Source organism: Drosophila mauritiana, chromosome 2L (assembly GCF_004382145.1).
Source record: "Drosophila mauritiana strain mau12 chromosome 2L, ASM438214v1, whole genome shotgun sequence".
Lineage (NCBI taxonomy): Eukaryota > Metazoa > Arthropoda > Insecta > Diptera > Drosophilidae > Drosophila > Drosophila mauritiana.
The window spans coordinates 10,988,843-11,012,567 of NC_046667.1; the positions used below are offsets into that span (position 1 = coordinate 10,988,843).

General features: G+C 45.5%; 1 protein-coding gene across 3 annotated transcripts in view; it reads left to right on the forward strand.

Moving 5' to 3' along the window:
• LOC117140938 (protein abrupt) overlaps positions 1–23,725 on the forward strand; it is a 46,100-nt gene extending 22,375 nt beyond the window's left edge. For all 3 annotated transcript variants that reach the window (XM_033304138.1, XM_033304146.1, XM_033304156.1), the window contains 4 exons: positions 81–371; positions 548–746; positions 21,158–21,859; positions 21,925–23,725. In XM_033304138.1, coding sequence (XP_033160029.1) covers positions 81–371; positions 548–746; positions 21,158–21,859; positions 21,925–22,352 — 1,620 coding nt within the window. In that variant the 3' untranslated portion in view covers positions 22,353–23,725. The remainder of the gene's footprint in view (positions 1–80; positions 372–547; positions 747–21,157; positions 21,860–21,924) is intronic.

Genomic DNA, 23,725 nt, shown 5'->3' on the forward strand with positions numbered 1-23,725 from the left:
AATGCTAGCACTCGACTTGGTTGATCCCTTCCAGACTTTCACTAACTTTGGGCATTCCTACTCTCCCATATTCCTTGCAGGCCAGCAGCAGCAACCACTGGGACATGGGCGATATGGAGGGCAGCCGGAAGAGCCATCTGACGCCGCCGCCACAGAAACGCATCAAGAGCGCCGACTTGTTCCGTGCCCAGCATGGCATCAGTCCCGAGCGATTGCTGCTGGATCGGGAGTTTCCCGTCGCCGGACAGCATCCGCTCACCCGGAACAGAAGCGGTCGTGACACATCCAAGGATCGGGAGCGCAACATGGAGTTGAGGGAATCGCTACTGGGACAGGCTTTGGAGAACAGCAACGGACAGCAGGCCAATCCGGTGGGTTACTTTAGATAATACTTGTACTAATAATATAGCATAGTTCTTGGCGTGAAGTTGTTTTTTTGTTGAAGGAATAAATTCCTTTTCCCACACAGTAATATTATTTTTTTCAGTGTATTAAAGCAGCATGCATTAATAATTAAATCTTAATTATTATATATATTATTTTGTAGAAACACGAACTCGGACAGAGCGCGGGTGAGGATTCGAACAGCAGTGATACGGAGCCCTCTGATCGAGGAGATGGTCAGCACGATGGAACCCTCGACGGAATTGACAACCAGCGCTCGCACTCGTTCCCCAATGCATTCCTCGGCCTCCAGGGCATTCCAGGACTTCTGCCAGGACCCTCTGGCATCAACAGCGATTTCGGTGAGTCGAGTTTTTCATTTTAATATGCTCCATTATACCGAAACTATATACGATTACGAGCTTGTCATTCGTTTACACTTTATTGTACGGAACCAAAATTGAATATTTGCCTCTTGTATATGATTTACAAATCGATTGGAAAGAGAGTGTTTTGAAACAAAACATTACACATATGATTTGCATTTTGCCTTGTAACTAACGGTCGATCTATCGATAAACAAATGGGAAGTACATATAACTAAAGCAGTTACTAATTGGCAAAAAAGTGATACATTTAAGATAAAAGATAAAATAATGGATTATAAATTAGTAATACAAATTTGAAGAAGCGTTATCGATTTATCGAATATTTGCCTGTTCTGTATTATTTATGAAGAAACAAGAAAACGGATGTTTTGTATATGATTTGCATCATTTTATAAATTTGTTATGATGTAACTAACTATCAAATAATTATAAGCCGATAATGAGCATCAGAAGTATACGGAAATAATTGGAATAAACAAAAAAAGGAAATTTATTTTCAAAAACCTATCGATTTATTGCACATCTACAGCATTTAATATTCATGTGTAAAACTATTATTAATATCATTTTAAGACGTAGTATTAGCCTAGCATTTAGGCAGTGAAACTCACAAATGAACAATTTCCCAAAGCCAAATAATCCCAATATCCAATAACAAACGATTTTCGATCCGAGTAACGCGTTGACCAACCCAAATGGGCGGCAATCATTGGGCCCATAACCAACTGTCCCTGGTGTCCAGAACCTCAACTAGATCCCATGTCCAATCCCGTCCAGGGTGCCAAGAAATATGCGCGGAGCACGTGTCGCATTAGGCCGAGGATATGTAACTGTTGGCCAGGACATTCGGCGTGTGATTATAAACACATTCGCTTTCGGTTTCGGGGTGCGTAATGTCCGTTTGGCCATTCACGTATGTGCAAATGTTCTACATAACGGACGACAAAAAATGATTATTGCCATTACCAAACACTATTGCTATCGACATAACTACGGCTATTGCTATTACGATTATTGTGATTATGATTACCATTCGATTGTGAAACGGAAGGATGCCGAAACAGGCTGCACTGACAGAAAAATATGTCTTGAGACATATTACATTCACTTATCGGTCTATTTGAAGAAAGTGCATATCATATACATATATACAAAGTAATTTCTTTCCCATCCATTTACCTTTTGAATTGGAAATATATGTATATAGTAAATACGCAACCGCTTTCTTTTCACCTCACTCTCAGTGTAGGAAAAAAGCGCTACAAATATGATTTGACCAGATCCTTATTCCTGCCTCCTTTCGGGTTGTTTGTGTTCCTAAGCACATGACACGCACTTTGTCCCATGTCGCAAATGTCGCATTTAACGCGCATTAAAATGATAATGGTGCCGGCTTCAGGAGCAGACCGACTCCAGGACACTCAAAGTCCTGTTTCGATGTCGTTTAATATTCAGGGCACATAGATCATTGCAACAAATGTTGGCCAGCACTTGGTCAGTTTAGTTGGAGCCGACTGGAGGCGAAGATGCCGGTGTGGCGAAGAGAAATCAAATTTAATAAAGCATAAACATTCAATAAGCTTCGCAACGAGCCAAAGTCATTTGAAATTCCGAACAGTAACGGTAAAGGGGCGGTCCTGCGACTTTTGGCCATTTGGAAATCCGAATCGAAAATATTAACGGCCCGAGCAAAAAGGATAAACTTTTGCGCAATGATAAAAATGATAAGTTTTTTCTCTTTTATTTTTGCCTGCCTTCTGTTTTTCCTGCCATCTCCGCCCACATTTTCCCCGCTGCCCCGCTACCCCCCTCCCCCAACCCACAAAAAAAGGGCGACACTCGAGACCATACATATTTAGATTTTATTTCGTTTTATTGCTTTTTTGTGCATTCGATTTATTCGCTGGGCATTGGCAATGGCCGAAAACGGACTTGGAAATTGCGCACATGTGTGCGCAAGGACTTGGAAGCTAAGTCCTGCCCCCTGCCAACGATCCTGGCCTCGGTAATATGAGTTGGGTTTGCATTTTAATATATTTACTTGGCCGCCGCCACTCCGCCCCCACAAATGTCACACACTCGCAATCAGATGCGGGCCCCAAAAACTACAAAAGACGAACGAGAAAAAAAGAAAAAGTTTACTTTGCAAAAATCCATTGCAGAAACATTTATAAAGTGGCCCGGCCTGGCCAAAAACCTAGCCCGAAATTGTCTTCAAGGAGCAGGAGCACAAAAAGGACTAGAATAACATGGGAGAACGTGCACTGTGGAAAATAAATCATGTTTTTCTCACGAGCGCTAAACAAAATATAGCATCTTTTATAGCTATCACTAGTGGTATAACCTTATCAACCTAGACTCAATTCACCAAAAAAAAGAAAGACTTTAACCGATTTCTTTCTCTGTAGTAGACACCGTAGAGTCGTAGAAAAGAAGGCTGGCCCAAGAAAAGCTGGACTCTGGCTAGGAGGCGTCTTCGCTGTCGTTGCCGAGGACATTTTAAAATGAAAATGATATCGGGGAGACAAAAAAGAAAGCGGATAGCCAGGCCGGCGGCTGCGGCCTCGTCAGGTGGGTGGGTGGTGATTCGGTGGGTGGATGGTTCGTTGGGCGGCTGCTGGCCCAAACATTGACAGCAAATAAATGGCAGCCAAAATAATAACAGCTAAGGGGGGAGTGTGTGTGTGTGTGACAGGACGATAAGGAGGAGGGCTTACTTCAAATCAGCTAAATCGGAGAAAGAAAGAGTTGGGCAGCCAAGGAAAAAAGGATTCCTGGCAGCGAGGAGCGTAGGTGCGAATACTGCATTTGGCGCCGATGGCGTGGGCAAAGAAATGCAAACAAACAATGCGAAATGGAAAGAAATCATTGACATATGAGGCCAGTGGCTCATTTCTTGGCCAGACCGAAATGCAAAAGTTTCCGGAAGTCGTGGGGCGGGCGGAGGGCGTGGCAGGGGCGGCTACAAACTTGGCCGGACCAACTGGCGCTGTCTGTCTGCTGGCCATTTGGCGTTTGGCATTCGGAAGCTAATGCGCAAAGTTTCTTTCGATTTGGTTCGGTTGGGTTCTATTTGCCAGCTGCTCACAAATGCACTTCTTTCCTCTCTATCGTTCATCTTCTGACATTTCCTTGGACTGCAACGCCAAAGTGGCCAAAAAAAACAGTCAAATATGGCCGGGAATGCATTTTCCGTGGTCTAAATGATTAAATGATATGTTGTGTGGCTAACGAAATGTTGTTTAATGGGATCTCATAAATAACTCGATATCTTACCATAAGTTAAATTCAAGCAAGACATACAGCATTCTCAATACCAAAGATTTTCAAACGGAAGTTGAAAACTAAAGCCTTTAATCAGATCGATGTGATTAGTGCTGTCAGCTGCATCGCCTGCCTAATTATATTTTTGTGGTAAATCTGCTGACTGCTATGCCACGTAAAGGATTACAATCTGCGCGCCAGATAATTTGCTCAGGTGTGTGGATTTTGGCTATAGAGACATTTAATGACGTACGCTCCCAGGATCCCCACTCGTTCCCCTTCTGGCGTCCTGGAACTGCGTGAAATGCGTAAAATTAGCAGCCGGCAGCGAAAGGAAATAAGCATGCGAGAAACATTATTTCTCAGGTCAAACAAAACGCACCCATGTGGCTCAGAAGTGGGGTGGTGTTTAGTTCGAAAGGTGCGTGCTGGCTCCTTCCCCAGCCAACAACTGCCTTATGTATGTTCTGGCCGGCATTTGTTGGCGTGTTTGCATTTAATAAATTCGATTAACAACGGAATAAATACGCTTAAATGCGGAAAATAATGAAAACTAACGAAAAGCGTTTTGTTAGCCGTTGCCCTTTGTCGGCGTCGCCTGGGCGCCGCTTTCATTCCATCCGGCATTCAATCATTCCATTCAGTTATTCATTTTACGAGCTGTGTTATTATTGTAAATATGTGTGTTGCTGTTGCTGTAACAAATACAAATACATTACGTGAATAAACGCACCCATTATTTCATTTCATCAAGAACCATTAACGCCAACACGCCGCACACTTTCCTACATACATACTTAGTTGTAGTTGTATCTGCGGGGTCCTGCTCGGTCCCGTTAACTCACCGCGCCTAGTGTGGCCAGCTTTGCTTACGAGGCACCAGCCACCCACTTTTTCCATCCACTCCGCCCACAGCCCACTGCCCCCAATCAAGCTGCTGCAAATGAGCGAAGGACATGAAAATGTTCAAGTAGATTCACACACTTGCACACTAACACATACGCACATACACTCCACACATGGGGGCCCGCAAAACTTTTGCCCGGATAATGAGTAAAATGATTGGAAATACATTTGCAGTGCGTGCGGCTGTCGCATGTATCCGTATCTTTGTATCTTGGCCAGCTTCAATCGTTCAATGTATCCTTGTCCAAGACATTGTTATGTCATCTCAAAGTTGGTGGCAGTGGGGATGTGGGCAGAAGGTTGATGATTCCCGCTCATGAAGCGGTACTTAAGCGGAGGAAATCCATTTCCTAAAGTTTTGTAGTGGAGGAAAATTGATAAGGGGAATTTACAGCAACGCACTATGTTTAGCTAATAAATAAATAATTTAATAGATAATAATAATAGTGGTTTTGGCTCAAAAAGGATTTAAAAGATAAAGTTGTCAGCTCAATTTTAAATATTTGTGAAATCCTCAAAAGTTTCCGCACTGAATAAAAATCCAATAAATTGATGGAGTCAAGCTCTTCAAATTCTCTGCGCAAAAGAATTCAATTTTTTGGCAACTTTACTCTAAAAATGGTTGGAGATAATTTTCAAATATATATGCACTAGATGGGTACATATAGTTTGCACCAATGCCACGCCCGCTTGCGAAACTGAACAAAACAAAAATGTTATCAAATTAATTTCAAAAACTCCATCTGCTGCACGTCACACTCAAGTGAGTGTTGGTGAATGGATGAGTGTGTGCGTCGGTGAGCATGTATGCGCGTATGTGTGTGTTAGCTGGATAGACCACCCTGGCCTATACGAGCTGATATATATGGACTCGTATGCAGGAAGGCTGCTGGGCAACAAAGTGGCAAAAGTGCCAGAGCCGGAGACACTTTCGGTCCGACGGGCAGGAATTGGGGGATGGACCGAAAACGAAACCGAAACTAAAAACTTTTGAGTTAAATTCCCGCTCTAATGTTTATGTAGATGAGGGATTATGTCATTGTGCGCCCCACACACACCCACCCACACACACACACACACGCTCTCCTTCTCTTGAAGGAAAACCAAAACCAGAAACCCAGCAACGGACAGCATGGGACAGGTTTCCACACATACATCCTATATGAGGAGTGGAGCTGGCTCTTCCTTTTTCTACTGAAAAACCCATTGCAACACTTGAAAATTCTAATTTTCTGCTTAAACTTCAAATGAAATTGTTTTGCACGCACACACACACAAACAGTTTGGAAATAGATGCGAAAAATGGAAATGAAAAACCATTATTATTATGTATGTAGAAATAGCTCTACAGCTCTATCCATCTCGTTCTTGGGCACAACAGTGAGTGGTGGATGGTGGGTGGGTGGTTGGGTGGTACAAGTGGACAAGTGTTTGCCATAGGAAATACATTAAATTTAAACAAAATTTCCTCTGCTTCTTCTTGCCGCTCAGCGTTCTACTTGAGCTTAACGCACACAGACACACAAGTACCGGGGCCCAAATGCAAAAGTTTTGCTCAAAACTATTTCGTTTTTGGGCAGGGTTGAATTTTGGGTTACCAATCCAAGAATCCAAAGGGTTGAGTGCGGCCCTTTTTGCCACGTTGTATTTTAAATTCAAGTGGTCGTATGTAGCAACAAAGCATCCGTCTGCCCACACAGCCAAGCCCAAGCAAATCCATATCCACATTCACCATCAGCTTCTCCACCTCCACAATTGTATGCTTAAGGATTTCGTTTACTGAATCCGAATCCGAATCCGAGTCCGTTTCAAATGCGAATTTATTTCCAACGAAAATATTACTAAAGTCAAAGACAGAGCTCTTTTGCCCCGCACCGCAGTGCTACCTTTTCAAAAAGGTCATTTTTGGGCATAGAATTTACATAAATCCATATGGATGCCGTCCATGTGTGTGTGTGTGTGCGAGTCTCGAGTTCAGTTCCGCAGCCGAGTCCATTTAAAGTCCTTTTGGCCTTCTTCGGTCCTTCGGCTTCTCTTCGTGCGACGCCTGCAATCTTTCGGCATTTTTCGCTTATCACTCGGATTTCGTTCACAGCTTCTATTGATAGCTACACTAATAAAAACTAATTGTCATATTCAGGGAATTAAATAGAAATCAAAGTGGCATTATCAATTAAACAGATATTTGCAAGCATAACGCAAAAAAAAAGGATTGGGTTTATTATACGTTATTTTAAATATCGTACACATTTTCCCGAACTTACTATGAATATAATGAATTTTATTTGTATTCATAAATCACCTTATATTGCATTCCCTGTTTTATATTCAAGTGTTGTAAGTGATTATGTATATTGTGTTTTCCCCAAGTGTATTAAGAAAGGTTCAGCAGAAGAAAATGTGTGCGTGCGGTTTTCAAACGGATGGCGAAGACTTCGCCTCGACTCGTCCTTTTTCCATTTGACCCCGGTGCCAGCCAGGATCTGCTACTTCACTTCCGCCTTGCGTCTTGCCTATTTTGTGCCACTCCCGATAACTCCCTGCCGTCCACCGCCTCTGACGCATTGATATCCCTTTTAATGGATGAATTATTGCCGCACATGCGAAAGTAGTTGCTGCCCAGGACTTCACCCCCTCGAGAAGAGCAGGGTTTCCACTCAGCGTCCTGCGCTCACATATCCTTTTCACACAGACACAAACACAAGACGGAGCATTTGTTTGCATTTCATTTCCTTCAGATCCATCTCTGTGTGTCTTTCGCATCCCAATGACTGGGATTTGGTTGTTTGTGGGGTTGCAGAACCGTAGTCCAGGGTGGGGGTTTAGTTGACAGCCCATGCTGGCGGGTCAGTTAATTAAGGGCGGACGTTGAGCAGAAATAACTCTTTTGCGGCTACCCAAACCCGTTTTTGATACACAAGAATTTAGCTGCGCGGGAATGCGCCAAATATCCATAATAATTGAAGGATATTACATCAATAAACCACCACGTACACACTCACATATCGCTGGTTGAGTCCTGCATTTTAATATTTCCAAATATCGCACTCACACACCAGCACGCATCCTGGCATATAATTTAGGCTTTGACAGGCGGCCACCACCTACAACGAGGTTAAATGTGCGTGTATGTGTGGGCGCAAAGGGGCAAATGGGGCGTAGGCGAAAGGGGGTCGTAGGGGTGTCAGTCAGGCGGGCATTCGAGCGCCAACAGCCGACGCCATAAACTAAATTTATTGCAAATATTTCCTCAGCAATGAGCAATTTGTGCGATCGAATCCTGCGCCTAAGTGGGCGCGCGGGTGGGAATTGGGGCTCGCTCAAGGGAGGGGCTTTCTGGGGGTGGTGGTTCGTTATGCCACCCGGCGAACGTGTCGATGATGTATTTCCCCTGTCCAGCATTTGACCCAAGCCGGAAGAAAGAAAAAAAAAAAGAAGAAAACACGGTGTGAGAGTACCGGCTTTACCAAATAAACGAGAAGAAATCCCAGGCTAACTCGGCATGAAACGAAATTAAATTCCTCTTTCGTGCAGTGTTTTTATTGATTTAGCTGGCCCAGCCTCAAACCTAAATAGTCTATATTATTTTGCACTATTTATATTGCCAACTAAGCTCTAACACAAAAAGAGTTCCCCGCTTTTTGTCAGAGAATTACACGCAAAAACCGAAAAGCCGGGAGAAGTAGTCAAATGAAATTACTCATACGCCCAGTGTGCCGCAATCAAGCCCACACACACACACACACACACAGATAGCGAGAGAAAGAGAGCGCTAGACAGGCCGACAAAATGGTTGGCCAACGACAACCAAACAACAACTAAAACAGCAATAACAAACATGAATTTTAACAAAATACAATTTCAATACAATTCAAACTTTCTAACACACACACATACAAGCAAACATGCACGTAGCTAGGAAAATATACACATACAGACGCAGCCACGCATAGCAAAGCGAGTGAAAGGGATAGAGATGGCGCTACAGCATGCCATCGCCCCCTTTCCAGGGGGGATCCTATTTAACCCCCTCCCTGCCAGCAAACCGCAGTGCCAACATCGCCAGTGCCCAAGCCACCGTCAATCCAAAAACCCCTTTTTGGCCACCCATTCACTACGCCCCTGAACCCAGAGCCGTGCGAATATGAAACTAAAACTTCCTCTACTCATTTCCTGTCCTGCTCCCAACCGCATCGCCTGCTGATGATGAATAGAATGCACGGTGGGGGTGGGCCATGGGCGGCGAAATGGGGGTGGTGCGGGAATTTAGCTGGGTGCAAAAACTATCTCGACCGACTGTCTCGCCAGTTTTCAGTTGCGTTCTAAATTCATACATTCATTACCATCGCAAAACCACCCACATGCCCCACAAACACCCTCTCCTCTCCTCTCCTTTCCCAATGAAGTTAAATACAATCGTTGGTCCGTGTCCAAGGGGGGAGGGGGTGTTGGCGGGGGTTTAGGGTCTGCAGTGGGCGGTGGGCTAGTAGTTCGCTGCTCATAAAGTAATAAATTGTACCGTAAATAGTGCGGCGCAAGTGTTCGATGGAAGGACGGATGGCTAGATGGTTAGATGGATAGGCGAAGGTTCTATAGTTGGATAGATGGATGTGTAGTGTGGGTGGGGGAGGGGGTAAGGAGGGCGATGAATCGGGTTGAAAAGCCGGAAACTCAAGCTGCTTTTGGGGGGCATGAAGAACGGTTCGACCACTGACTGAAGCAATTCATCTTTGACTCGGCTCTTCTTTCAGGCGAAGAGGTCCTTTCAACAGCTGCTCGCAACCGCAAAGGATACAGCAGGCAGCTGGAAAAGGATTAGCATTGTGCCCTTAAAATATAAGTGTCCGTTGGGGTCTGATTAGAAGTCCCCTTCAATTGGGTAGCCCAATTATGCTTGTAAGCTTGTGATTCCAAAAGGAATCTTAACCGATTTCTGTCCAGAATATATTGAATATAATAAAATATAAATTAATGATGATTAATCAGTTAACAGTAAATTCACATTTTTAAATTCACAAGTATTTTAAAATACCTCCTTGCACAGAATGATTATCATCATGAAAGTTCGGAGCGGAGAGTTAACGAAACTTCTTGAGCTATTTATGCTATTCATTGAGTTTGGCAACATCCGAATCGCCACCCATCAGCAGTAGTAAATCCCCGACAGCCACACCAACTCATCCGCCCTCTCAGAAATCCAAAGAGTAACCCACACCCCGGATCACCTAATCCCCGGCAACGTTAACCACATACGACCGCATCGTTCATCATTTGGCCGTGCGTGCTGACGCCTTTTTGGGGTGGGGATGGGTGGTCCAGTGGGTGTTCCAGTGGGTGGTGCGAGTGATAGGGTGGCTGGGCATCTGGCTGCAGCCTGTACTAATGAATTACGCAATCTAAAACTATGTACATTTAATTCAAATTCACAAAACTGTACGCCAAACTAACCGAGACGAACTCCCCCACCATCCCCGCACACACACGCACACTCTCACACGTATATGCAGACGTCCATGTGGATTTTCACACACACACACACACTGACACAGTGGGACAAACTTTGGGCAAACTTTTTTGCTGCCTCGGCTGCTGTATATTTTGGAATAATTCAAAGCGAATACATTTCGGACCCTCGACCATACGAACATCCATCTTCGCTCCAACCCCATCAGCAGCTGGCCGGAGTCGGGCTTCGAACCCCCAGCCCCACCCCCTCCTCACTCCCTTTCAAAAAAACCGAAACCCCTGAAAGCGACGCCCCTGAACGGCCTAAGCATTTTCGCCCATTGCCCATTGCCATTCCATTACCGACACCATTGGCGTCAACGTCAGCATCCATCGCACATGTCCTTGCAATTGTTCCGAGTCCTCCCAGGACCACCCACTGAACCCCCCCCCTTCACCCACCGCACACACACAGCCGCACTCACACAGAAAGAAGGAAAACACGAGAGCGAAAGCGTGCGCAAAAAGCAACAACAAGTTAGATTCCCATATAATATTCGTACACACTTTGCAAACATGTTTGTCGATGATGTATTATACCATACAAAATGCCCATAAAAAGGCCCGCATGAGAGAGACAGAGTGCCCCTTGGAAAAAGGGATAGAGCTATGGGTGTACTCTACGCTAGAGTGAGAGCGTGCGATGGCGTAATCGTCGTTTGTCTCTCTACAAACATGCAAGTGTGTGCGTGTGTGTGTGTGCCACTAAATCGAAATGCCAAAATGCCCATTTCTATTCCATTCCATGGCTCTAGAACCCCGCATAAGCGATACAGACATTTCGTTTTTTGGGGTAATACATCAAACTAGCCGCATCAATAGCACACTCACACAGACAACCCTTATATCGCAGTATGCGTGTGTGCTGTGTCCGTGTGTGTTTAGTTGCATGAGGCAACAAGGACAGCGAAAAACAATGGGCCAAGTTAATACGAGCGTGTGTGCTAGTGTGAGATGGAGAGTGTATGGAAAAAGAGTGAAATACTTCATGCAGAACCGAGCCAAAAAACCGAATCGAATAGAACAGACAATGAAGCAGAGGAAGACGAAGTAGTAAGGATATGGACAAGTTGGGGATTGGGGACGTGGGGAGGTGGGAAGGTGGGGCTCGGGCAAAAAGTTCTTGCCACCAAAAGTAAAGGAGATAATCTTGGCCAAAGACGAAGTGAGGAGCGAATTGCTTGCCAAGAACGAACATCGCTCACCACCCCTTTCGTACCCCATTCGAACAATTCCAGCACTCACCGCCCTCACCCAGCCCCCTCGGCCCCACCAACCCCCGTACCCCCTTCACCTTGTGAACTCCGTTCTAATGACCGCCAAGATAGAATGACATTTGGGGCTGTCGGCTTTCATTGTTGGGTCCGTTCTTGTGTTGTTCCTGTGTGCCTGCATGTGTATGTGTAGTTAGTTGGACGGCTAAGTGAGTGTGCGGCTGTCGAGAAGAAAACTTTAAGTACACAGGACCCAAGGAGTCGGGTTCGGTTTTAAACCAGCCAAAAGAACAGTGGAACCACATTGGCATACTTGTATTATGTAGAGATGAAGGGTCATTAGTCTAATATTTAGCAAGACTGCTTATATAGCGGTGATATAGAATTGCATTAATCATATGAACGAGATAGTTTAGAGAGAATTTTAAAATCTTCAAATTAAAATATCCTTACCATTTTTTGAATATGATCAACATTGTAGAACAAAGCAAATGGATGTTGTAACGAATCTAAATGGATTCTTTAAAATTCGTTATAATTCTAGACAGTTGATTTACAATATAACTTTTCCCACAACTTCATGTTTAACTTTCACGTTTCTATACTGTATATTCTGAATCTGATTTTGTTTTAGTTTTTTTTAGTTTTCTATTTTGCCCATTTGCGATCTTCCAGTAATCAATCTCATTTCTCACCACTGTGCTTGAGTCTCTCGCTCACAAGAAAGATGGCAAAGGGCAACATTTTGGCAATAAGACGCCTTCTTCGGTCCTGGCGCACAACGCCACACAATCGCAATCCTCGAACCCAAGCACTGAATGGAGGCGGGGGGCGTGGCCGTGGCGGATGTGGGGAAGGGGCAGCTGCGGTCCAAGTACGTGAAAATTGATAGATGAGTTATGGGGCCGAAGAGTGAGGCCGAAGGGTTCGCATGCATATGTCCTTACACGCACACCCACAGCGAAAGAAGAGGAAGCAGGAGGAGGAGAAGAAAGGGAAAGAGAGAGCAAGATAAAGGACTGTCCCCCCTCAAGACCTATCCCCCCCTGCGCATGCCTCTCCAACCCCCTGCAACTGCTCGTGTAGTTGATTCTGTCTGTCTGCCTGTCCGTCTGTATGTGTAGTTGGGCTTTGCAAGTGGCAATGAGTCCGAAGACGTTCATGTCCGTCCCAGCTGTCCTTTGGCTGTCTGTGTGTGTGTGTGTCTGTGTGAGTGTGTGTGGCATGCACGTGTCTGTGTGTGAAGGCAAAGCATTTTTCAACGTTTGCCTCGGCAGCCGGGGGCATTAAAAGTTTTCGTATTTATTTTGTAGTCGGTTAACAATATTCCTTTGCTGTCTTACCCGAACCGTACCCCCACCCCCCATCCGCTCACCGAACCACCCCACCCACCTAAGCTCGACCGTTCGACCCACTCACACACACACTTGCACACTGGCATAAGGGACACACGTACGTGTAACAGTTTTGTAATTGTATGCGTGCGTTTTGTTTGCGGACGTGGTCTCGTGGATGTCTTGGACTTCTTACACACGGACACACACACGAACGCGTGGCAAAGTGGGGACATGTGGGGGCATAGATAATATATAGTACATGGATGCTTGAGTGTCTCAATGTATGTACGTCTGTGTGTGTGTGTGTGTGCGGGTCGAGCTGAAAACTTTTATGTGTAATACATCAATTGCAAAAAGATAGCCAAATGCTGTTAACTTTATATACAACTCATACACGACTGCTGTGCTGTCTTGCACATGTATGTGTGTGTGTGTGTGAGTGGGGTAAGTGGGTGGCTGGGTGGCTGGGCAGTGGTGTTTCTTGGTGGTTCACGGGGAGTTACTTACGCTCCTCATGCGGCGCAAGTAAAAGATACATTTATTATGTGCGAAGAGCGATGAACACAAGCGATTTATCCTTTTTAACTTGCCTGTTCGCTTTATCTCCGTGTGTGTGTGTATTGGGAGAGGGTAATACTTGAGTGTGTGTGTGTGTGTGTCCCAACTGGACCACCCACATCTGGACCGAGTGACTAATTTATGGGCACCACCAGCTTGGCTCCGCCGCTTAAGCCCGGCTAATTTCGATTCTGGCCCGCCTAAGTAGGCAACACTTTCTGCCCGGCATTTTTCTTAGCTGGTTGGCAAGCGCAAGTTACACACACTCGCCGCAATCATATTAAAAACACGTTGGCCCACTGAAACTTTTCTCATTTCAAAAGTTAAAAAAAGAGGGCAGACAAACAAACGGCATTATCGGCCGGGTCCCATCAACATTCGTCACAGGCCAAGGAGCAGCTGTCCCTGGAATCCTTGAGTCCTGTATCCCCAGCAAAAACTTCTCGACTTGATCTTGGCATGTGTCCGCCTTGAATATGCATTCGAGGCGTCACTTACAATTTGTTTTTTTATTCTATCCCGAAAACTGCGTTGTCGATGGCGAATGTCAATGCTCTGATGTCGGTGTTTGGGAAACTCAGGAAAAATTGGAGGCACATTGCCTGTGGGAGGGTAGGTGGCCATCCTGCCAGTTCATATATCACTCGATGTTGCCTCCCCCCGTCTTGCCGGAACTCCTCCACTGTCGTCACACATGCTCAACGGCAATTTCGCTTTCAATTTCAAATGCTATCTATGAGGGAATGCGAAACGAAGTCCTCGCCCACACTTACAGTCATACGTATATGTATGTGCAGGGACAACAAAGATAAAAAAGGTAACGAAAGGGTACCGAATAACCCAAATACCCTAACAACCTAGGGTTACTCTGCCTACTGTAAGATGGGCTAGTTTAAAGTAGGATTCCTAATTTTTTATCTATGAAGTAGCTTAGAAAGGATCAATAGCCTTAAGGCCAAAAATGGATTTTAAACATTACATTTTTAAGAACCCCTTCAATTTGGACTGCAAACTGATTCTCCTGACATAAACACCCTTTGAAAGTGTATCTTGAAAGAAAAGTGGAAGAAAGCAAAGCGAACAAGCAAACTTGTTTGCAAAGTTTAAACAACATTTCGTTTGGCTTTTGGCTGGCCGTACGTGCCAATGCCCCGCCCACTTTTCCCGCCTCCCTCAGCGGACCAAACTTTGCCATTTTTTTTCAGTTTTTTTCCCCTGTTTTTCTTTTGTGGCTGCGTTTTATTTATAAGATAAACAAATGCAGAGATGGATTGTCCCGGCATGTGTCGTCTGACATCTGGGCAGCGTTGGCAATCTAAAGTGGGTTTCCCGCTACATATCCTGACCAGTTCGCAGTGTTCCTCATCCCTGGGAAAGTAGATAGCCCTGAAAGCTAATTAACTGAGGAGAGAACGGGAGTGCGTATCTAATGAATTCGGTCAGCGATTTTACGACACTTGGTCGCATATGAAATTGCCGGCCGAGTAATCCACTTTATCCATAATTCAATCACAACTATTATTTTGGGGTCGGAGATCGTAAAACTGCAGGACGTCGCCAATTTGTATCCATCAGATACTTGAGACGCAGATACTCACCCGTTTTATGGCAAAAATTCGCCAAATAAAACGGACCATAAAAATTAATAAAAACGCAAGGTCCGACCCGCAATTTTATAGTTTTATTATCGGCCAAGATTTCGGATTAAGACCAATTCTGGTTACTTTCAAAAATTCAAAAGCAATGGAAATACTGCTGAGCGTGCGGTCGTAAAAATCTGAATGGGTGGGTCAGACTGACCAGCCCGAAAACCATTTACCATCGCCCTTGCCGACCGAAAAAACTTATTAAGTAATAAATTCCAATAAGAACAAAAGGCCGAACCAAATTACAGGAGGCTTCGGGGGGCGAAATATGCATATGGTAACAGCAATAACAATAATAATAATAAGCGAGGTGATAACGATCGCAAGACATCGAGAAATGACCGTTAAACACACCTACGACGCACCCTTGGCAACCCTTTTGACGCCCGACCCCTGATCCCTAACCCCCGGACAGAGACAAAGCGCCGCTCGGAAATGTTTACACATTGGCCCCCGGGCGGAACGATGGTGGCTATAATGGTATCAATGGGCCTGGCCCATTGACGCGAGTGATTTATATAGAAAAATTCATTATTTGCCGGCACCTCCTTCTGCAGTCCATTCCATTCTCGAAATGCAAAACGAGTCCTGAAACACGGGGTAAAGGGAATAATAACTATATGGAGCGGCGGTGGTGACTTCGTTATAATGGCCCCTTGGCGCGAAAGGAAATGTTACCCGGGTCGCGTCGCCGCTTTATCTTTAATAAAGCTAATTTCTATTGCCGCTAACAGGACCGCGACATGCGAGTCCGTCTCCTCGCACGGGGATCGGAATCTCAGGAAGTCCCGTAGTCGGACTGCGATTGAATGCTCCGCTGGTAATTGATGTGGGTGCGGAGGTTCCATCGACCATCGACCATCGTCCGGTGGTCCGATGTCTTGCATAACCCGATGGGTTTCCTTAACGCGAATTGGCACAGAAAACGCGCTCGCATGCGGCCATAATTGATGGCCAGGTGACAGTTGCTCACCAAGCCCTGGATTTGGAATAGGTGCACACGCCCTGGAATATCTTTAATCGCCGAGGTTTCTTTGTGAACGGAAATTAACAATTACGAATCTCGAATGGATCATTCTAATACTTAAGAAATGAAACGCAGGCATTAGTTTGATGGAAGGAATCGGATTTTCTTATTTGGTAACATTTTATAGCCAAGGGGTTCTCCATCTACAAAAATAGATATTAATAATGCATAATTATTAGGAAAAGTTAGGTTTTGCATTTTATATTTCATTAATTATGCACAGCCACCGAGGTGGCCAAAAATAAGACGGGCAGGAATAGCCCAGGCCAACGCACACGGCTCCAAAGGCTTCACCCTGGGAGTTCATTCCTCACACACCTGTGCCCGTGTCGTCCAAACGCATCTTTCACAAAAAGTGCACTTGCCGAGGGAAAAAGGGCGGGAGGAAATCTTACGCCTGATTTGATCCGGGCCACACAATGTCCTCTTTCGAACATGTTCTTGTGGCTGTCACTTGCAGGCAGGAGCAGAATGCCTCACACACGCTGGGTGCCTGGCTGGCTGGCTGGCTGGCTGGCTGGCTGGGTGACATCCTTTCGGTTTCCTCAAATGTGACAAATTCGAAATGTGCTTGGCTGGTCAAAGGCGATCGGCAGGATGGCCCATCCTGTCCTGCTCGGCCAGGTCGGGATGGGATGGCATGGCTTGGGCTGTCCTGGCTGCACTTGAGCGCCGGCCAATCGACGAGGAGCTCGGGATGTTCTGTTCGCCGAAGAAAACTGTGATGCGGCCATGCATGTTTCATGTGCATCTAAGCATATGCCAGCTCATTCGAGAGACAGGGCCAGCTATATAGATATGCAAGCGGGTTGGGGGATTGTGGGTATGGGGATCCTTGCATATTGCATTTTCCATTTTATTCGATTGGATTTTATTGTATTTTTCACTTGATATATTTATGCAGCCGAATTGTTTGCCTTCTCCCTTGAGTTGTCACGCACAAAGGCAGAGCTAAATTGTTTAATTTGATTTCAGGCTTTTTTTTGTGATGTGAGGGGAGGAGTCGCCGCCTTGCGTCATGACCTGCACGCCCAATTCTGCAAAGCCTCTGGCCATCCCAAAAATGACTCAATATTTCGATTCGATGGCCCTTGTGGCATGGGCCTTGGCAATTTTGTAGACATTAAATTGCGTTTTATTTTTCAATATTTATTATTATCGAATATTGTAACGAAACCGAACTGAAAGTGGAGGTGGAAATGGAAATGGCGCTGCAAATGGGAGCGGGCGGAATGCAAAAGGATATATCTGAATCGGGGACGGGGCCAGGTGTGTTCCAGCACGCCACTTGGATATGGTCTACATACGTGTGTATATGCACAATCGCAGTTCGCATATAGAGTTGTACGACCGTCCAATCCGGCAATGGCTCCATGGCACGCGATACGCTTCTCCAACCCCCGAACTCCGTGATCCACCCTTTTCCCCAGGGCTATGCCCACTCGAATCTGTGCGTTATGCAGTCTTAGAACGGAAACCACCGAACACATCATTTAAATTGCAATCAAATATGTTTTGATTAAAACGAAAAAGCCATGAAGTTAGCACCCAATAGGGGAGGGGATAATATCTAAATGAAATAAATCCCAGCATTTGTGAGTTTCACTGTAGCCATAGAACTATTGTGTAAATAATATATATCAGTTTTTAGTTGTTTAGTTTGTTTGCACTTTTTTGTAAAATAATTTAAATACTCATTGCCTGCCTGCCTGCAAAAAAAAAACAAAAATGAATGTATAATCATATATACACTTAAATATACTTAAATATTACACGATATATTTGAACTGATGCGATTGGCTAAACAAAGAAAGATTGTCTTCCAAAATATTGGCTTAAACCGTGTGTGTGTGTGTGTGTGTACTTCCGATTCAGGCGGTAGTTGAAGCAATATTCCAAACTCTAGAACTGAATGTGTTCCCAATAAAAAGAAAAAAATATCAAAATCGTCCACAAATTGGCTCTAATTGGTAAACCCGAAAGTGATTATAAATTTCGAAACAGAGTCGCGGTTAATTCAGTTCTGCTGTTGTTGTTGTTGCTGCTGCTTATGATGGAACTCAAAATTGACCCCAAAAACACACACACGTTCCACAATTGAAAATCCAAATTGAAGCTGGCTAATGAAACCAATAGCACACCTTTATGTAGCCTCTGATTTTCGATCTCTCATTGACTTCCTAATCTCCCCACAATTGGATCGCAGGCACATTCCTGAATGCCAAGAGCGGCATCAAGCAGGAGGTGTTGGAGCCGGAAACGGAAGAGGATGCAGTGCAGCAGCAGCGACCGCACGAGGCCCATGCCGCCGACCGTCGTCCTGCGGCCTGTAAGCTGGCCAAGCTGATGCAGCAGCAGGAGCAGCAGCAGCGTCAACTGTTTGACCAGCGGCGCAGCCACCACCAGCCTCACCATCACCACCAGCCGCATCATCATCGCCACCACCATCATCACCAGCAGCGCATCAACAACAATAACAACAATACGAAAAAGAACCGATCGGCCAATTCCTCGCCCACGCCGTCGGCTCGATCCTGGAATGACAGCGAAGAGGATCAGGACATGGACTGCAGCAGCGGCAACCAGCAGCAGCATGCGCAGCAGCAGCAACAGCAGCACAATAGCAACGAGGACGAGGATGATCGCTCCTCGTCGGCCTCCTCGGCCATTTCCTTGACCATGAAGAGAACGCGCCAGGATAGCGAGTCCACGCTCTACCAAACGCTGCTCATGAAGCAGGAACAACACCAGCAGCAGCACCAGCAGCAACACCAACAGCAGCATCAGCAGCAGCAACAGCAGCAGCAGCAGTATCTGGACGAGCTGCAGCAGTCGCACCAGCAGCAACTGACGGCAAATCTGTTTATGGCCAGGACAATAGCTCTGAGCAGGTCACGAGATTTTCCGGAACTCTTTCAAAACACCATTGCCGCGGCGGCTGCGAATGCGACAGCTGCATCGGCCAGTCCGGGTAACAATGCCAGTGGACCCGGTCAGGTGGTGGCAACCGGACCCGGACCGGGACCAGGAAGTGCTGCGCCCGTGGCCGTGGGAAGTGGCAGCGGAGCGGCAGCCGGAAACAGCAACTACATGCTGCCATGTCCGCTGTGTGAGACACCACTGGAGCAGCGGGTATTCCGGCAGCACCTGGACCGACACTATCCGCGCGACAGTCCCGTCTGTCCGGTGATCGAGTGTGGACGCCGGTTCGCGCATCCCAATTCGGTGCGGAATCACATGCGCATCAAGCACACACTGCAGTGGGCCAAGATGAAGGCCATGCGGTCGTCGGGCGGCCCCTTCGCCGGCGGTCCGGACTTCAAATGAAACTGCGAGGCCGTGGGCTAATGTTACTCCGCGTAGTCACGCTAAAAGCTTTCTAGGTTGCTGCTTCTCAGTCAGTCACAATGGCGACAATAAATCGAATCTAACTCGCAATTCACGAGAAATCACCCAGTCTCGAGACACTCGCATCTATCGTAGATAGCCAAAAGTAGTCCAAGACCCACTCGGAGTCCCACTATAACTAACAGTAACTGTAAGCGCACGAGAGATCCTTGCCCAAGGGCCAACTACTGCTGCACATCCTGACCACCAGTCACTGAAGCTCCTCCAAGTGGTCACTTTGTTCTTTCTTAGTCCATAAAAGGTTTCATTTGGGTTACCAAAAAAAATGATCTGGGTGTCCTTTACGGATTTGTTACCAAAGGATTCATTACGATTCGGTTCATTGTTTATTATTTATGTAGTATATCCAAATACGTGTATTAACAATTGAAAATTCATGCTTTCAACGAACGGTAAGATATATACCAATGATTGCAGAGGAGCTCCATGATTGGCGGCGAGGATGAACGCTTTGGGTTAGGAAACTTACAACAATTATTACGTTCCTATATGCGATAAAGTACATATACTACAAGTGCAGCTCCAATGCAAAAGTAAATCTCAAACTCTGAATTCCTTTACACTAGCTAATGGAGATCAAATCTGTGGGTTTGGGTTCCAGAAACGCTCCAGTTAAGCATGTGCAGTATTAAAGTAAAAGCTAACGAAACCGAAGAACTACACACCACAAGAATAATAACATTAATTCATAGAGTTACATAAGCAGAATACGTATGATTAAGCCATAGAGGGTGAGATAACTATGTAGATAAAGAGCTAAAAACGAGCAAACAAAGAAACAAGATATATAGAAATATATAAAGTAGTTATTATGAATATTGATACTGAAACAAAATAGAATGTGCCTGCGTAATATATTTTTAGCCAAAAAAAAGTAAAACCAAAAAATGAAAACTGAAAAACAAGTAAACCAAAGTTGAGCATTAAAAAGAGAGATACGAACGAAAGTGAAAAAAACAATGAAAAACTGAAAAACTGAAAACGATTTGTATTAGAAAAAGTTCAAAATTCAAGGAGATATTTTTTTGTTGATTACCCCTAGGTTCACTAAGCTGTAATTCGAATCAATTGGCGGCATAACACTCCAAGAGCAGACATACGTAAAAAGGTTCCTATAATGTTAATCAAAAACACACTAAAAACTCCAGACAAAACTAACTAAATGAGGTCCATCGAGATTGCATCCCGATGCTGACTAAATATAAATTCTATTTCGAAACGGACAATTTTACAATTGTAGTTTATAAAGCCCAAAGAGAAAACAAGCATATGTACAGCGATTGTACAACCGTTTGTATGCCATTTTAGTTTGCGAAATTGTCTGAGGGGCGAAAACAAATGTATCTAGTACGAGTATCTTGTATCTGCGTTGCCTGAAGGAATGTATTTGAAGGCGGCGGCAAATCTATTTTGGTGAACAATAAAGAGCAAACGAAGACTAGCTGGCTTTTCATTGGTCTCTCTGTCAGCGGAACATCGATGAGCCCAAGACTAATTTGTACCTTTATGTGTCTTACAGTTTCCCGACGCTCCCTGGAAATGCGCGTCCGAGCCACAGATCCGCGTCCCTGCCCCAAGTGCGGAAAGATCTACCGCTCCGCCCACACACTGCGCACCCATCTGGAGGACAAGCACACCGTGTGCCCCGGCTATCGCTGTGTGCTCTGCGGCACGGTGGCCAAGTCCCGCAACTCCTTGCACTCGCACATGTCGCGCCAACATCGCGGCATCTCCACCAAGGACCTGCCCGTCCTGCCCATGCCCAGTGCTTTCGATCCGGAGCTCGCCTCGCGCCTCCTGGCCAAGGCAGGTGTCAAGATATCTCCCGCTGAGCTGAGGGCCAGAGCCTCGCCCACCGGCGGAAGTGGCAGCAGCGGCGGAGGCGGCGGAGGAGGTAGCAGCCAGGCCAAGTTGGATTTAAGCAACGCTAGCGGTGGACCCATGGACGATGCCGAGGACTCTGACGACGATCCCGAGGACCTGACCACGGGCAACGGCTTGTACGGAATGGGCGGTAGCAGCAGCGACCTGAGCCGTTACCACGAGAGCCTGTTGAGCAACTTTGGGCACGCCAGGATGCGAAATGAGGCGGCTGCCGTGGCGGCCACTGCGGCTGCTCTTGGTCAACCCAAGGACTTGGGCGTTCAGCTGCCGAACAGCAACGCGCCTGGACAATCCCTGCTGGACACCTATCTGCAGTTCATCACGGAGAACACATTCGGTGAGTTTTACCTTTGCATTATCAAGTTATCAGTAGGTAATTCGTGTCCTCTCCCTCGACAATAGGCATGGGCATGTCCCAGGAGCAGGCAGCTGCCGCAGCACTGCGCGCCAAGATGGCCCAGCTAAACGCGATGGGACACAGTCTGGACAACCTGCCGCCGGGCCTTCTCCCCGGACAATTCGATCTGAGCAAGCTGGCCGCCGGAAATCCCGCCTTTGGACAGAGCGGACCCGGACTGACCATTGAGCCGATAATGCGGCACGAACAGGCAGCGGGAAACCTCTCGCCGAACCGACCACTGGCTCTCAACTCGGGCGGCAGGATGATGGGTCACGATGAAATGGCGGAAAACGATGGTGACATGCGGCGGGAAGGATCGGAGCCCATGGATCTGGGCCTGGACAACAACCAGTCGGGCAGCAACCATGAGGTGGCCAACTCCGATGCCGAGGAGAACTACTCGGAGGATGAGGGAGTGCACAACACATAGGAGGAGCAAGAGACTCCAGCGAGGGAACCACGAATATGAACATGAACATAAACAAATGTATACCGATTACCCATGGAACATATGTAACGAGTAGCCTTATCCTCATGTATACCAGTTTATGTGTACGATACGATACAATACGATAGTGAAACCTAGGACTAAAATCATATTTGTGCCGCTGCCAGAGCTGGCCTAGTAGAGAATTCTATGTTGTGCTTTTAAAACTACCTAACTATACAGATATATGTATACCTATATATAGATATATCGCTATACACATGTATATTTATAATTTATATACACAAGTACCTGCTGTGTATACAAGTCGATGAGGAGAAGAAGAATGAAAAGCCCCAGACAACCCATCCTGCATGAAAAAGAAAACGTAATGGTAGTCTTAGCGTACTAAGTTAGATTTCACATTGAAAGAGATGCCTGTAAATACATAAAAAAAAAAAACTTGAATATGTTAGGCCAACAGCAGCCCCCAAACGATCCGTCGTATTTAGTATTGTACCAGACGCCAGCAGATAATTCAGATGTGCCATGCATGCCACAGCCTTCCAGTTCCAAGTCTAGCCAGTCTATACCAGTGCTTACCATATCTCAGGAACACTTGCGGACAAATCCGAACAACTCAACCGAACTACCTCAGCCAGCGAAAGAGCTGAATCCCCGAAACGAACCTCAGACTTCCATGAGTTGTGACTGGTCCTGCACTCCATCTCCAGGAAACTTGCCAATTTGCAGCAGCAGATATCTGCTCCTAGACTTAGAATCCTATCGCGAGGGGATCAGCAAACAAGAAATTGAATGTTTACACAACTTACATACGGTATACAGTGCACGCTCGGTATACGTATTTACACTTAAATATACAAACATATGTACTTATTTGTCAGAGAATTGAATACCTCAGCATACTCAGCATTCGGTCGTCAGCACTCGAAGGTGAACCCCCTTAATGATATCCAGTGCGAATCATAAGCATATACTTATACTTAAACTAGGCTAGTTAGTTTATGTGGCAGCACTGCAAGCAAGACATAGATAGATGTAACTACTTGTTTCCTGAATGTATGTATTTAGTTGGAATATGCCTCAGTTATCCTAGGTTTATGGTTAGCTTCAATCGGAGATGAGCACAGACTCTACAAGAGTCGCTACAACTTGCCTTATGACCAACATATGTGTTAATTTAGTAATTTTCTACCTCAATTAATTTAAATGTATTTTACTTGGATATTTATTTGTAAGTCCTTAACCGCACTCTCCAATATGTAACTTATTTCACTGGCATGCGTGTTTTTAAAATCTTACTTAAGAGCCACCTAACAGCATAGCGAGAGATAAATAAAAAAAAATTAAGAACA